This window comes from Passer domesticus, chromosome 17 (genome assembly GCF_036417665.1).
Source record: "Passer domesticus isolate bPasDom1 chromosome 17, bPasDom1.hap1, whole genome shotgun sequence".
Taxonomy (NCBI): domain Eukaryota; kingdom Metazoa; phylum Chordata; class Aves; order Passeriformes; family Passeridae; genus Passer; species Passer domesticus.
In genome coordinates this window covers 13,237,542-13,253,935 of record NC_087490.1, presented here as the reverse complement: position 1 = coordinate 13,253,935, position 16,394 = coordinate 13,237,542, and the positions used below count along the sequence as shown (strand labels likewise).

The following is a 16,394-nucleotide window of genomic DNA, read 5'->3' as shown; positions in this document are numbered from 1 at the left end:
GGGAGAAGTTGGCAGGCTGGGAGCAGCATTGCTCTTGGAGAAGAATGATAATTTCCCAAGGATGAAACAGTCACAGGGAATGTTATAAAGTGAAGCAGGCAGAGCAGTCTGAAATGCTAATAAGGAGAGGACTTAAAAAGAAATTGGTGATTTTGGGCCTCGAAGCCATTTTTCGTTTTAATTTGTTACAGATAAATGCATGACTCTTGGGTTGCAGGGTTTTATTTTTGCTTCCCTCTTTGTGACACATCGATTTGGCCTTATCGCTGCTCTCTGGGTGCCTGCCCTTTAGAATGCTGCTGGCTCCCAAAAGCAGGAGGTTTTTTTGGAAACTGTCCTTTCATGGTGCCACAGCACAGGGAGGAGAGATCGGGGTTCCTGCTGCAGATAGGCTGGGTTCTTTGATTTCTGATTATGCTGATTTTCCTCTTCCAAACAAGCAGGTGAAGAATAATGAGAAATGAGTGCTCCAGTGTGAATAGTGACAGTTACTTGATAGTGATCAATTGCTGCTTCAGCCTTGTGCTGCACAGCTGTGGGGGAATGTTGGGATCACTGGAGACTTTTAAATGCAGTCATGCATTCATAAAGAAAGGCTCCTTTGTTTATTTCTTGTGGGTTTAAGGTTTTTTTTTATTTTATATGGCAAAGTAGTGGAAGCCTACAGAAAATAGGACTGGTTTAGTGCTCAACCACCCCTTACTTCTTGCCACTGTGTCACAAAGCTGCTGGCAGTAAAGCAAAGCAAGCCTGAATCCCAAATGGAAAAGTGCACTGCTGATGGTGCTGAGGAAGCTGAAGCTGCCACGAGAGGCAAGAGGAGGAAGATGGGGAATCACCCCTGGAAGCTCCAGTTGGTTTATTCATGTTGAAGGGCTGTGGAGGATGCTGGACCCTGAGGAAGGAGCAGGACAAGCAGCCTACAAACCCTTCAGGATGGAAGTGATCCTACTGAGATCTTTATGTAGCACAGTCTGGATCCTCTCTGTTGTCACTCAGAGGGGCAGAGCAGATCATCCCTCTGGTAAAAACTGGCTGAGCTGCACCTGGGGAAGGGGCTCACTCTGGTTGTAGCCTGGCTTTAAAATGACTCCCTTCTGAGCATTAGCAGGTTCAGCCACTTAACTAGGTTAAAGCTGGAATATCTCAATTTTTCAGACGTGAGCATGAAGTTTCATTGGAATGGACATCTCCCACGACATTACTTTCCAGAGCTGAAAATATATCATGCTAGCAGATTTTTTTTTGACTAGATACTTTTGCTGAAATGATTTCAACTCATAGCAAACCTAGAAGAGCAGAAGTGTTCAGAAGATTCAAGGACAGCAGCTGAAATGAACTAAAAAGGTAAAATTTCAGCCCTTACTGAAAAGAACCACTTATCTCAATCCCCAAGATACAGCAACAAATTTCATCTATTGCATTACCAGCCTGAGCCTGCAGCTGGGAAGGCAATTTCCCTAAGAAGTTGTTCCCTTCAATCTACAAGAAAAAGACAATTCACTTTTTTTTTAAATAGTAGCATTATATAATTGATTGGAAGAGTTTTAGATCTCATGAATGCTGGATGATTGTGGATTGAACTGTTTTAAAAATAAAGTAACTGCGAGGGCTGAAATGCCAAGGATCTGGCAGTACAGGATGGAGTCAGGGCTCTGGCAGATCCCTTCACTTTTCCGAAGCCATGGTCAGTAACTGCAGTGGAACTGAGCCGTGAGGAGAGGTTTGTCACTGACTGACAGCTGCTGCTCCGTGGCTCTCGGGAAATGAGGATGGGAGGTTTTAGCCAGGGTACAAAGTGAGTGCCTTCCTGAGGAAGGTGGTGCTGGGGGATTTGTGCACAAGCTTTGGCTGTGCAGGAGCAAACCCCACGTGCTGCCTTTGCCTCAGATGCTTTCAAATTCACTGACCTACAAATTGCTTGCTTCTTCTGTCAATGGCAAGTGTTTTTTAAACAGTATCAGCCAGAGGAAGGTTTACTGAGGACAGAGAAAAGAAAACCATCCTGTGGTAACATCTCGGGTGGTCACAGACTGAAATCCTCAACAGATTTCACATCAGAAATCACAGTCACTGTGGCAAGGGATTGACAAACCATTGCTCCTGGCATCAGCCTGGCATCAGCATCAGGTGGGCTGGTTTCCTTCACACGGCTGGGGATCCTCTCCTGGAAGGACAGTGCTGGTTCTTCTGCTGCCAAGGTCTCTGTGGAGATGTTTCCAGACACAGTGGAAGGTCAATTGCAGCTCTCGAATTTGTTTATTTTTTGTCTTGGTGCTGTTTCCTTAAGAGCACTTCAGTTCCCCATCCTTTGTTTTGTTTGACATACTTGAAGTGAGAGTCTGCATCACTCGTGACTTGGCTGTTCAGGTGGGTTATTCCAGTGGAACTTGGATTATGATGGTAGAGATGGAATGTAGTGTTTAGGATAGATTATATAATTTAAATTTTAAAACACTGCTTTTCTGCTGAGTCTCACTAATAACAAACAAAGTGGTAATCTTCTGCAATTCTGCCTTTGTAAAAACATGCATAATTTTTACAAAAATAGTCATGGTTGTAATTAAGGACGCTGATAGTTGTTTTTGTTTTTAATTTCCTATCCTTCTGAATCCTTAATAAACTTTCACGGTCAAAATCCAGATGGTACAGCAGAGCTCAGTGTTGTTTTTGAGACATTTTGTTTGTGCTGATTATAACTCTCCCCAGATAAAAGTTTAAAATTGTTTGGATTTTTGGCCTTTGGCAGTTTGGAAAGCTGCTGTCAGCTTCCAGCACAAACCAGTTCAAATTCAATGTACGTTCACAGCTGGTGCTGGGGGAAGGGCACTTTGAGGGGACCAGTTTGCCACTGCCCAGAAATGTGAAGGCCATGCATTTATTCCAGCTGTGAGGCTGGTGCCTATTTTCATAGGCAATCACAGTTTCTTCTTTTATTTTTCCCTGTTTGTGTTGCTCTCCTGTTCTGAAGAGTCACTGATTTACAAAATCTGAGGAATATTGTCCTGTGGGGATGGGGAATGCAAAGGAAGGGGTTTTAATCCCTCAGATAATTAAGCACTAAAATAAATGATTAAAAAATTATGAGGCGAAACACTCTTAATTTTAATATAAAAATAATGTACTTTTCCCTGTGGAACACAAGGGAGGGAGTTGCAATCAAAATAAGGAGAATAAAAAATTGAAAACTCAGGTTTTTTCTCTCCAAGTTGCTTCTTTGATGCCTTGCTGTGCTTTGCCAAGATGTTGGGAGGAGATCAGAATGAGTGTGGAATTTATAAATGGGGCATTGGATGGGGAAGGGCTGTGGGCTGGGTGAGCTGAGGAGGACAGCAGAGCTCCAGCCCTGCAGCTCACTGCCCCGAAGCATCAGGGCTGGGAGAAATCTGCTGGAGGATTGTCCTGAAAAAGGTCCTGAAAAACTTCATTTGCTCTCAGTCAGTATCTGGAGAAAGTAGGAGCTGAATGCTCAGAAGACTCAGGCTAAAGTGAAGGTGGTTTTGTGTGTAAGAAAGCTCTGCAGTTTACTCTTTATTAAAAATGATCTTCATAGCAGATCTCAGATGAGTTTGCCACCTCTGGGGCATCACAGGATTTCAGGGTTTCAGTGCTCGTGCACTTTACAGTCCCAGATGTTGCTGTGTGCTGGGGCCATTTTCCTGGTCCTTCAGATAGACTTTATTTCCAGTTCTTTGGGGTTTGAGTGGACGTTAATTAAACTTTGTAATGCAAGGTTTTATTGCAGTTGTTTATTGGAAAAGGAATTTCTCCTTTTCAAGATGTAGAGAAGGATTTTATGAAGCTCTGAAACTCTTTTGTAATCCTTTCTTCCTGGCCTCTTCCATTCTCAGATTGGTTCCTTCTCAATGGAACCCTTATCTAGTGTTAGTTTGTTTTGATTTGTTGCTGGTTTTTATGTGATTTTGTGGATTATCATCTTTTAAGAAGCCAGATAGTTTTGCTTTTACATCTAGAAAGTATTTTGCTTTTTTTTTTAAACTTCAGTTTGTTTTGCATTGTGTTAGGCCTGGAGAGCCTAACCAAAATCACAGCTTTGGGGTTTTAGGTTCTGCTCCTACATAAATAGTAAGATAAGTTGGTTATGTTTGCTGCCTAGAAAGGGTAAGGGGAAAGAAACAGTAATAGCCTTTATTTTTTGGACATAGAACAGCAGCACAGGAGAAGTGGCTTGTCTGAGGTTGGACAGAGTGGACTGCAGCACCGAAATGGAAAATTCATGGTTAGGAGTAACTGGCATCAGTGTAGGCCACCACAGTACTCGTGAGCAAATAAATATTTAGGTCAGATGCTGAACAAAAAAATAAAGACTACTAAAGCATTTGTGAATTAGAGCTTGAGAAACTGGGTTGTCTTCGGATGCCTTTGTCCCCTTTCTGAATAAGGGTAATGATTTGAATTTGCTGCGGGGGGGAAAGAATGGCAATTTATTTCATAATTAGGGTAGAGGATGTGAGCACGAAGGTCAGCTGTTCAAACAGGAAAGGTGATGCTGTATTTGCATCTGTATTTTTATAGTTGCTGTATTTGTTCTTTGGGACTGCCAGTTCCTAGAAAGGATGCAGAGCTTGCCTGCCTCAGGTAATTGCTGGCTGGCAGAGTTTAAACAGGTGCCCTGCAGTGGGAGAGGCTCAGGGCCATTGGCAATGTCTTTGTGTGCAGGGATGTACAGCCTCCAGATAATGCAGCTGGAGGAGGGGACAGTGGAGGGTTAGGCAACAACGAATCCTGATGGTGATCTACAGAAAAAACCCTTTATTCATGGATCAAGTGAAATAGAAGGGCCTGTAAATTGATGCAAATACAACTCCTTTTGAAATCCTCACAGAGTGATGCAAAGGAGCTGTTGTGTACATGGCTATTGTGCTAAATATTTTTCAAGTGAAATTCAGCCTTGTGCAGCAAACCATTTAGAGTCCGTGTACTGCCTGAGAGTGCTGAGAAGGTTGAAGTGAACTCTGGGCAGTCCATTTGCAGCATTTGGTGTGAAGTCATTGCACTGCATTCCTGCACAGGTGGAGCTTGCTGTAATGATCAGATTTTTCAGCTGTGCCTGTGCAGTGATCTGGGGTTGCAGGTGCTGACTGGGTCATTTTGTCTGTGATGATAAATGTTCATTGCAGTGGAGATGTGACCTCTGGCACGTGTAAACCTCCACAAGCTACTTCTTTTGATCTGGCTGTCATGCAGAATGTATCATAAAGCATTGCTTTCCAGGCTGATTAGATAAATCATTGTCAGCCTAGGCCACCTCTGCAGGGACTGATGAGGTTTATTGCCACCAGTCCCAGCTGCAGCACTGTCCAGCCCCTCAGTAAAGTCAGTGAGGTTATATCACAGTATGACTTGAAGATCTGATCTTTTACACTCTCCTTTCCTTCCAACAGTGACTGAGAGTCGAGGGATCCTGGAGAGCATACAGAGGTTTTCTTTGCTGCCCACTTACTTGCCTGTGACCTATCGCATCCACAATGCAGATGTTTCCTTCTTTCTTAAGGAAGCCAACCAGGATATTATGAGGAACTCCAGCTTGCAGTCCCGGGTGGAATCCTTTCTCATCTACAAATCCAAGAGTCCACCCGTGTTAAACGCCAGCTATGGACCTTTTTCCATTGAACAGCCAGTGCCCCAGGACTTAATGCTGCCTTCAAACCCCTTTGGCTCTACTAACACGTTCTCCTTTAACTGGAGGCTCCAGGCCTACATCATGAGCACCAAGATCTACCTGAGCAAGCCGCGGGTGCAGGTGCTGTTCTACATCGTGGGCAGGGACTGGGACGAGTACAGCCCCGCGGAGCGGCTGCCCTGCCTGCGCGTGTTCGCCTTCCGCGAGACGCGCGAGGTGCGCGGCAGCTGCCGCCTGCGGGGCGACCTGGGGCTCTGCGTGGCACAGCTGGAGCTGCTGCCCGCCTGGTTCAACCCCCCCACCGTGGTGGCTGGCCGGAAGAAACAGCTGGAGAGGTCTGAGGGCAGCCCCGTGGAGCTCTACTACTCCATCCACGCGGGAGATGAGAGAGGGGAGTGCGCCAAGGAGGATGTCAGGAAAAGCAACGGCATCCGGTCAGGGCGCAACGACATCGATGAGTCGGGACCTCCCCTGCAGAGGATTGGAAGTGTTTTCCTTTACCAAACACGTGCTGCCCCTTCTTTGACTGAAATGAGATTGGATAATAATATTGTGATCCAGTATGCACCAAAGACTGTCAAGCAAGGAGACATTCTGACTTTCCTTGTATCTGTTGCTAAAAACTCGACAGAAGATCAGTTCACGCTGAGGTAAGGCTGCTTTGTGTTTCTTTGGTACCTCACTTTTTGTTTCTCTGCTCTTGGAAGTCACTTGCTCTGTGTAAATGGCCTAACAGTCCATCAATTGCTGCTCTCCACTTCTCATGTTGCTCAGTCTCATGCTGTATGACTTGTCTGAGATGTGATCTGATGGAGGGAGAGAGGCCTTTTCCTGAAGTTGTCCTTTGAGGAATGCTTCCAAAAATTGAAATGGTAGAGCTGGGACATATCTATGTACTAAGAGGAGATAACATCTAAATTCTTGAGAGCTGGAGTTTGCAGTTCTCCTAATCTCTCTCACTGGACTCATGTTGAGATTAATGAAGTTTAAATCCACGGAGTTATTTACAGGAAATGAGCAGGAATTGGGCATTTAGGTAGGATTCACGTTTCAGCATCTCTCCCCAGCTTGTCATGAGCTCAGTTCTGTATTGCAGCATGTCTGAGGTTCCCCAGTATTATTGATCTACCAAAACAATTTCTGAAAGTGAGAAATGGCCCAGGGGGTGGTGTTTGGATGTGACATCAAGTGGCACATTGGTTCACCTCATTCTGTCCAAGCACTGAGCTGTTCCAGGGCAGCTCCCTGTAACCACCAGTATAATCCAAGCCACACCAGTAAGGCCTGGGCTGGGGCAGGTGTGTGTGCCTGCAGGAGGGACTGTCCAGCTGCCTTTTCTTTCCAAGCTTGCCCCTGAGTTCAGCACTGTGAGGGTTGTGTGGGAAATCCATGTCTGCAGAGATGATTCCATTTTTGATCCCTTACCAGTGACTGGTGCCACCTCTTCCCGAGCCGAAGGTAAATGTCACACTCTGGCTTCTGGGGGTGAGAAGATTTGTCTCAGGTGGCTGTCCTAGAAATGGTGGGTGTTGCCAAAGCTCCCAGAGCATTCCTCTGAAACAGCAGGTGCATCATGAGGAGCAGTGAGCTCCCCACCTGTACAAATGAAACAGCTCTGCTGAGCACCAGGGATGCTTTGGAGCTGTCCCCAAGAAATCCTGAAGGGAAACTCCTTTCTCAGGTGTTACACATCTCCATTCCAGGGCTGGAAATGGGGCCAGGTTGGAAATGGAGCATTCATGGACTCCCATGTCTGCCTTGGCCTGGAGTAAGGAGTAACTCAGATTTGGCACCACTGGCCTCAGCACTAAGAGCTCAACCCAGCAATTTTTCCCCCTCCCCTTCCCCCAGGGAGATTTTTGGGGGATTTCTGGGGGAAATGGTTTGCCCTAAAATCAGGACATTTTCCCTCTGCAGGTGGGAAATGTATAAACTGAATAACCACAGCACTTGGCTGCTGACTCAAGGGCAATTCTTTCTTTTTCATCTGGTGGAGGACAAGCACATCTCCTCACCATATCAGTTTGTCATCTTCTGAGTCAATCTAAGATTTAAATTGTGTCCTGAGTACTGATTTCAAGCCAGGCAATCCAAGTTCCTCAGAGCAAGTGTTCAGGGATGGCTGTGTCTTTATTCTCTGTACTAATGACTTAATCACATCAGCAGACATGGCAACTTCTGCTACATTTAAAAACAGGTTTAAATATAAGCATTAAAAGCAATTAATTAAGGTAAAAAGTGTTTGTTTTCACTGTAAATGTAGAGTCTTAGAAATCTCACTTCAAAGCATCTATGTTTCCATGAGCTGTAATCCATTAAAAGTGGAGCTGGTTACAACCATTATAATTGTTACACATGGATTTATAAAATTTTCAAAAACCTTGCTTTGTTTAAATTAGGATGCAAATGCAGCACCTGAACTTTTTAAGGAATGCTTCTAAAATGAATTTTCTGGAACAAAAAAGGAAAATATGTGTTTGAATTGTAGCTTTTTATTCTGAGATCTAAGGTAGCATAAAACAAAAAATAAGGTAAAAATAGGGAGTGAATATCAGTTCAAAATGAAAAGTGTGGCATTCTTGTCTTAAAAACAGCACTTTGGTGTTACCTTTTAAAAACAGACTGTTGTAACAACTTGCTGTTGCTTTCCTGGGTTTGATTTCTCTTGACCTGCTTTTCTGAGAGCGCCTGGCTTCAGACTGGAACGTGCTGCAGTGGCAGAGCAGGTTCGTGTGGTTTAACTGTGCTGTGAGGGAGCCATTCCTCTCTTGGCTCTGGTTGCAGCATCTCTACAGGGGTTTTGGTTGGGTTTTTTGGTCAGAATTGTGATTTCTGTGTTCATCCCTCCATGGCATGTTCTCCATCTCTCTGGTCTCATTCTGATGTCCACTCTGATAGAGGAAAAGGTCTCTTTCCCCCTCCCCCAATGTAACTATTTATGAGGAAAATTGTATTAATTTTTATTTCAAGCCACTCCATTATTTTTCAAAGTTCTGCCTTGAGTGGCAGCAAGACTTGGAACTATATTCATGAAGTGAGGCCAAGGGCTGCTGGCAAAATGCTTTTACCATTGCTTTTGCTCCAGTGGACTGGAAACTATGGCTTGAACAGATGGAAAATATAGGATATGCAGGTCAAAAATGAAGAAACAGACATGCAAAACAGCCAAAAGTAAAAAATTACTCATCACTACTATTTTCTGGTTCAGAACTCTTGTGCCTAGAGTAAACCCTTTCCCCTTTCTAACAGGAAATTGTCTTCAAGGGGAGCCTTCCAGAAACTTCTGAATACTGAAAGAGTACTGGTGAAAGGTACCCTTGGCTTTTGTCTTGTGGTGTTCTGCACAAGGGAGGATTTAGAGGTGTGAACATGGAACTGATGGACTGTTTTTAATTTTGGGAAAGAGTTGGACCATAAGAGCCAAGGCCTAGGTTTTGTTTTTTAATGAGCTTGGGAAATTAAAAATATTTGTCTTGACTCTGTATGAGTGTGAGAGATGGAGGAAAGGAAGGAGATAAAATATAGATGGTGGGTAAATACAGAATATTGCTGTAGCCTGAAGCCTCAGCTGGGCCTTGGGAAAGGGAGGGGTTTGTCAGCTTCATTCAACACTTGGTTCCCCTTTTTCACCTTCTTTTCCCGTGCTGCTGGCCAGGGAAGGCTGAAGGCTCTTCCTTCCCATCGTGGGTGCTGAAAGGTTCCTGATGTTCATGGAAAATATTCCAGTCTGTCTTGTTTTGCTGTTTCCTTGCAGTGTCATGGTGCAAGTCTTGGAAACTGAAGTGAGATCTTTATTTGTAGCGTTTTTGCTGAGAAAGGAAAACATGAAGTATAATTTCATGTCAGTCCTTCCATGCTTTCAGCAATTAAAGCCTCAAAGCTCTGGTGTAACACGATTCCAATTCCTGTTTGCAAGCCCCGATTCCTGCTGGGATTAACTCAGTGCTGTTACAGACGTGGCAATCAATAGGTGCAGGGATGCCAGGGCGTCCCAAAGTCAGGAGCAGCACTTTGAGTCCACTGTAAATACAGTTCTTTGCTTATTAGCTTTTTCTTCTTTTGCTGGGCCTAATAAACATAACCTTTGTTTTGTTTTAAAGTCAACAGGATTGATACTTTCTGCTTGCAACCTTTTAAATTTGTTTTCCTATTTCTGGAGATGAATCAGCAAAGAAATTAGAGAGCTGGAATTGCCTTAAGCTACTGAGTGTTAGGCCTGGGTGCATTCATGAGTGGAAAAAACCAGCAGCTTTTTTTCTTTTTACAGTTATTCAATTTCTAATTATACTTCATGAATCCTGTGTGAGGGAATGATTGAAGGTTGAAATAAAAACTCGTAAACCCCCAATAGTGGAGAAAAGTAAGGGTTTTTTTATAAACCATCAATGCTGTTTCTGCATTTGTAAACCCAGCTGGGGGTTGGACATCTGTAGGTACCAGTTTTATCAGCTATTGGGAAGCTTTGTGGCTTCCCTCTGGTATTTTTAATGATGATTATTGTGGGAATACGGAGACTGGTGTGGAATTGTGGTGGTGAATAAGCAGTGCTTATTGATAATTGGGAAGATTTCCCCCAAAAGGCCCAAAGAGTTTATGTTACATGATCTTCTTATTCTCTGTTTTATCTAACAATCAATCGACAATAATCCAGCAAACATGAAAAGGGCTGCATAAATACATGAGGGGAGCAGAGTCCAGATCATTAGCACTCAATTTACACAGCAAGAAGATTTGAACAAGACTGGCATTTTATCAAACTGCTTGTGTGTTCTTCTAGTGCTGGGCTAAATCAAATCTTATTCTTCGTGCGGAGCTGAATCACATTTAAATAGCAAAAACAAGTGGTGATCAGGAAGGTTACCAGCCTCATAAAGCTGAGATGGGCTTTTCTCCAGGCCTTAGATTATGTGGCTATTTCCTGGTAGCCCTGAACTTGTGCCTCCTCTGCCAGATTGAAAAGAACCCTACTGTACATTTTTTCCTCCTCCTTCCATAGCGCTGGTTCTGTCAGGTAAAACATTCTCTTCCACATTCAGCTTCTAAAATCTTCTCATAACTGAGTTTTTCCCTTGCTTCTAACTGTGAGAGAAAAGGAATTTAAAAAGACCAACAAAACCAAAATTCTCTTCTTTTGAAATGCAACCTCTGCATTTCAGCTTTTTCATTGCTCAGTCCTGATGTAAAAATAAGACTGAGTTAGACACTGTGACCTAAGAAGATGAGAGTGCTGTGTCTTTATTGTTTGGTGGAAATAACTGGTAATTTCTTTATTGTTTTGTGGAAATAACTGTTCTTTCCCAGCACGAGCTGGTGCAGAGGTGTTCCTGCAGCAGGGCTGGGTGGAATCACCCCTCTGCTGCTGCCTGGGGAGAGGCTTCTCCAGCAGCCTCCTGGGGCTTTCTGCCGTGTTCAGCACACTGTGCAAGGAGGAATTAACTTTCGTAGCCTGTTTATGAGCTAGTCAAGCAAATATAATTTTTTTCCATCTTCTGGATGGCAAAATAGCTTTCCTGCACTGCTAAGTGACTTGCTAATGGCCCAAAATTGTCAGTGGCACTGTGGAGACAAGTGCTTAAGAACTATTGACTTTTAGGGCACTCTATTACCTCCTGTTGGACTTGCAGATTATATTAAGAAGAAAATAGTTCCTTCTGTTAAAATTATTCCAGTTAACATCCTCTGCCTTGAGAATCAACTCGCATTGCCTGAGCATGTGTCAGAAAACTGAGACAGACCCGGCAAGCCATTACCCACACAGTGGCCTTTGCGGCCGTCTGTTGTTTCAGTTTATTGCACTCCAGGCCCGTTTCCTCCTCTCAGAGCCATCCCCGAGCCTGAGCCCAGCCTGGCTCAGGTGTGGCTGGAGCAGCAGTGCCTTAGAGCAGCGTGTGGTGCTGGGCTGGCAGACCCTGGGAGGCTGGGGCCGTGCCTGCCCCGGCTCCCTGCCCTGCAGGCTCGCTGTCCCAGGCACCTGGACAGGTTGTTTTGCTTCTCCTGATGGAAGGACTCTGTTTGCCTCCTCTCCTCGTCACTTGAGGCTACAAACGTCAGGGAGCTCTTTGACACTGAAGCTGCACTGCTTGGGATTGCACTAGTGCCTTCCTGATCTGGCACTCCAGAATTGCTGTTCTGCTGCACTGTGGAGACACTGAGATTTGGCTAGGGAGAGCTAGCTGTCCAATAGAGCTCATTAATTTAGGGAGCTGAAGAACATCAGCAGAAATCAACTGAGCGTGGTTATAGCCGAGAAATACAGGTTTGTGTTGTTTAGAAAAGGGGAGGTTGGGGTGCTACAGATCCCCCAGTTATGGTAGATGTCAGAAGTGTTGTTTTCTCCCCCCAGAACCGCTCAGTTCTCGGTGCAGAACACATGAGCAGCTCCTTGGTATCAGAAATGAGGGGCTATGGAAGGGCTGTCAGGGCAGTGCTGGTACAGGCAGACAGATCCAGAGGCTGATTGGCACTGGCAGGGCGTGAGCTGCCTGCTGCAGGTGCTGCTCCTGCCATCCATCTCACCTGGGGAGGTGTCACACCTTGGCATGGGCTCGTTCCCACTGCCCAGGGCAGGGCCTGGAGGGTGTGAGCCCAGGGAAGGGACACTGGGGGCTCTGCTGGGCACACGTGTGACCTGTGCAGGGATTGCTTTGTTCAGCAGCACCGGGCATTGCACACCCCGGGTGTGATGAGCGTGTCCATTCCCGCTCCTTGCGCTTCCCTACTTACTGCTGACAAGGTTAGGAGCTCTCTTTTACCTGCATTTTGATGCCTGCATATGTAAAACACTCTTGTAAAACTTTGGGTCAAAGAACTCTTCCTCTAATATTCTAGTAAAACATGAATTCTCAATCAAGTAGGGATTTTTCCTATTTCCAAAGTACTTCTAAAAATAAAGGCTAAGTACACTGAGGAATAAGACATTTCATGGGAGGGAAGGTAATCTTTGATTTGAAATTATTGGAATAGTTTGACTTTTCAAGTGTTGCTTTCACATTTTTTAAGGGTAACATTTATCCAGGATGAGCACACTCATATGAAATGCATCAGGCAATCTCAAAGTGCATTTTTGATCACAAAAAATTTGAAACATTAGTTTCCTACTTCTAATGGCAAATCTGAACCCTTTCAGATTTTAAGGTTATTACTTAAACAGGTCTGACAGATCCTTGTAACATCTTGTAAAGCCATGGTAATGAATTGTCTTGTCACTTTATCAGGTGTCAGGCTGCACAGCATCAGTCACTTCCCAGCAGTTTCCTCTCTCTGCCGGTCCCTCCTGGAGCCCGAGAGGGTTTCACACACAGCAGTGTCCCAAAGGCTGCTGCGCCCTGGCTCCTGTTCAGCTGTGCCTGTGCCCTGGCTCTGCCCCCCTGTCTGGGTGTGCTGCACTGGCGTTTCCCACTGCTCTGCAGTGTGTTTGCTGTGTCTCTTTCCAGGCTGCTGCATCCACACCCTTCCCATGGCGTGGCGTTCCCCTGGGAAGGGAGTGAAGGGAGCTGCTGGTACAGAATCAGTGTTTGTGCTGCTTGGTCTCAAAGAATACCAACAGTAATAGCCCGGGGTGGAGAGTTCATTGCACAGAATAATTGGTGTGTATTCTAGTCGATGGAATCTGATCTAAATCTGTAACAGCTTTAAGTGGTGACACCAAGCCCTGGCTGTCAGGGCAGGGGTTTTGCCTTTGGGGTACCCGAGCTGCACAGCCCGAGGTGCTGGGCATTGCTGGCCCAACTGGCGGGGCCCTTGGACACTTGGTGCAGGCTGGGGATCTCTTTAGGAGCTTCACCTCTGAAACACAGGATTAGTGGTGCATTTCTGGGTGGTACATTCACTGCACTGAGGGCAGGGTGGAGCTTGTGCTCAGTGTTTGGTGCCAGGTGGCACATCTGGAGCTTGTGCTCAGTGTTTGGTGCCAGGTGGCACATCTGGAGCTTTGGTCAGTGTTTGGTGCCAGGTGGCACCTTTGGAGCTTGTGCTCAGTGTTTGGTGCCAGGTGGCACATCTGGAGCTTTGGTCAGTGTTTGGTGCCAGGTGGCACATCTGGAGCCGGGGTCCAAGCTGAGCACTGTTTTGTTTGAGTGCTCTTTGAGTGAAGATGTTGGCGTTCTCCTGTTCTCCAGGAGGAAAGGGGCAATGCTCCCATGCTCTAGGGGGGACAGCACTGTGGGTTTGGTGCCAGGCTGGGCTGGGCACAACCTCAGCCTGTGAGTGCCCATGCTTGGCTGAAATCAGACTTGAGCTCACAAAATCTGCTGTGGCCACTCCAATGGCTCTCTGGCCTCTCTAGCAATGGGCTGAAGTAAGCAGACAGACATCTGCTCTGAAGTAATGCAGGGAGCTTCATTTTCCTGCTTATTTTTAATTGTAGTCTGCCTGTTCCTTCCTCAGCTGTGCCTGCTGAACTCTGGTGCACTGTGCTTTGTAAAGGCTTCTCAACAAAAAAATATCTCTTCATAAATCCTGAGATCTAATGCCCGAAAGCTCTGAAGGGTTTGGGTTTAAGGATTGTCATCTTTTTGAGGAATTGCCTATTGCAAGTGTTCATTACTCAAGCTAACAGATACTGAAAGTGGCTTTAAATCACCTGCTGGGTTTTCCTTGCTTGTTTGCTTCATATATTATTTTATTTCAGGGATAGGTTTTCCTGCATATAGGTCCTGAACTTTTAGATTTCATCTATGAAGGCTTTTTTTTCCTCTGTAGCTAGAAATGCTAATTGACTGTGATTGATCAAATAAAAATAAATTAATTCTGTGTTGAGAGACACTTTCTGAACCATTTCTGTGTCCAGATTTAGCAGAGACAGTAATTCCTTTGCCAGCCTGTTGATTTGAGCCATCTGTAAACAGTGAAAGAACAATGTCAGTCGTGACCAGCTGAAGCCATTGTTGGTGGCCAAATTTGAACCCAGGAGGGGAAAGGCAATTTTGGATGTTGCCACTGTCGTTTAGAGAGATGTCAAATAAACAGGGAGGGCCTGAAGGGGCTGGGCTGCAGCACCAGTGAGAGTTCTGCCACTACTTTTGATTAATTTTCAAAACGTTCAAAAAGTTTTCAAAAAACAACTTTTGTGACCATACAGATGTTCAGCCTTCACTGAAACTTGATAAAGAAACCAAGGTCTATGACTCGACACCTCTGCAGTGACTGGGGCCTTATTTTGGTTGGCAAGTTCCAGGAATTTACTGCACGTTTCCCGACATCTCTTAATAATGAAAGAATGGTGGGAATTCCCTTGATTGTATTACTCTAGCTTCTTGACCTGTTTGTTAGAGGGAATGTATTATTAGCTAAAAATTCCCAAAGTGAGATACCTGCAGAGAACAGCTCTATGCATGGCTTTGAGGTCTAGTAATGATTAGGTGGATAAAACAATTTGGAATGCCTGAAAAATCTCATTATTTATCTTAACCACCCAGAGCTGGTGATACTTTTCAGCTGTGAGGGAAGATAGGAAATGCTTGGCTGTGCACTTTTTGGAAAATAGACTTCAAATCTCAGTTTGGGAAGGTTTCACCACGGGCTTGCAGATGGCTGAACTAGGACCTAAGTGAATAAATAAGGTGGCTGCAGGGAGAGAACTGAAAGAGGAAAAGGAGGAGGGAAGAAAGAAGGGCATCCCCCAAGATAAATTAACATCTGTGAAATAAGACACTTCCAAATGTATGCTAATGGCCTAAATGTTTCCATATTCAATTAAGTAATAAGTCCCGAGCTGGCAATATCCTCCCAAAACATTCATTTACCAGGAGAAGGCTCCGCTGGGACAGCAGAGGCACCATAATGAACTGATGTGGGCAGTAAGACATGATAATGCCTCCTTCAGAGGGAATTACTGCTTTCATAATGCAATTTACAACCAGAATTTACTTGTTGGAAGAGTTTTTTCTCTCTTCATTATGACAGTGTAATTATGACTCCAGTGGCTCAGGATAATTTGAGAGGAGTGAGTTACCAAAGCTTTTGTACTGAGTGTTCTCAGGCACTCTGCACGCAGGACCAAGGACAGTTCTCTGTAAATAACAATCCCATGAAGTTCTCACAGGCCAGCGCCTGCTTGGAGCCGCCTCCTCCTCCTCCACGGGGCCCCACCTGCAGTGGCCTTCACGCGGTTTTCTTTCTTGCTGTGTGTCTATCTATCAGTTGGATTTAAAGTGCCAGCCCGGGACAAGCCTCACCGGCCCTGTGCAGTATTGCAGATGCTGGTTTGTGGTGTTGATGCACCTGCAGGAGCAGCCAGGGTCACCTGCAAGGCTGGCCTGCGCGCGTGGCACTGTGTGCGTGGGGCAGTGTGTGTGGCTGTCTGTGCTTCTCACTGGGTGCAGCACTGCCACTCTGAACAGCCTGAATATTCCACAGCCCCTTCTTCAGAACAAGTGGCTCAGTCCCTCTGGAGTTTCTTTCAGAATGACATGTAGATGTAGTGCAGGGTGCTGCCAGTGCCTGCTCAAAGCCACAAGCAATTTATTAAGTTATTGTCTAGCTGACAGTCTTTCACTTCAGCCTCTGATCTTGGGTGAGTGCATTTGAGCATGGAAATAATCTCTGATGTTCTGTGCCCCCTCTGGTTGTGTTCTGGTTTTTGTCCGTGTTTTCTGACCAGCCAGGCACTACTGGAATAACTGCTCTGAATAGACTCAATGTTTGTTTGTTTTCCTTCCTCCATTGTCTTAGGAAAAGCTTTTAAGGATGGCACTTGGCAGAGATTGCTCTGGCCTTGTCAGACAGAAACTGACTGTCTGTAATGTGCTTT

The 16,394-nt window shown here is 45.2% G+C and overlaps 1 protein-coding gene across 9 annotated transcripts in view; it reads left to right on the top strand.

Moving 5' to 3' along the window:
* Positions 1-16,394, top strand: part of TMEM132D (transmembrane protein 132D) — a 210,189-nt gene that overhangs the window by 55,778 nt on the left and 138,017 nt on the right. For all 9 annotated transcript variants that reach the window (XM_064392882.1, XM_064392877.1, XM_064392874.1 and 6 more), the window contains exon 2: positions 5,406-6,294. In XM_064392882.1, the coding sequence (XP_064248952.1) occupies positions 5,534-6,294 (761 nt within the window). In that variant the 5' untranslated portion in view covers positions 5,406-5,533. The remainder of the gene's footprint in view (positions 1-5,405; positions 6,295-16,394) is intronic.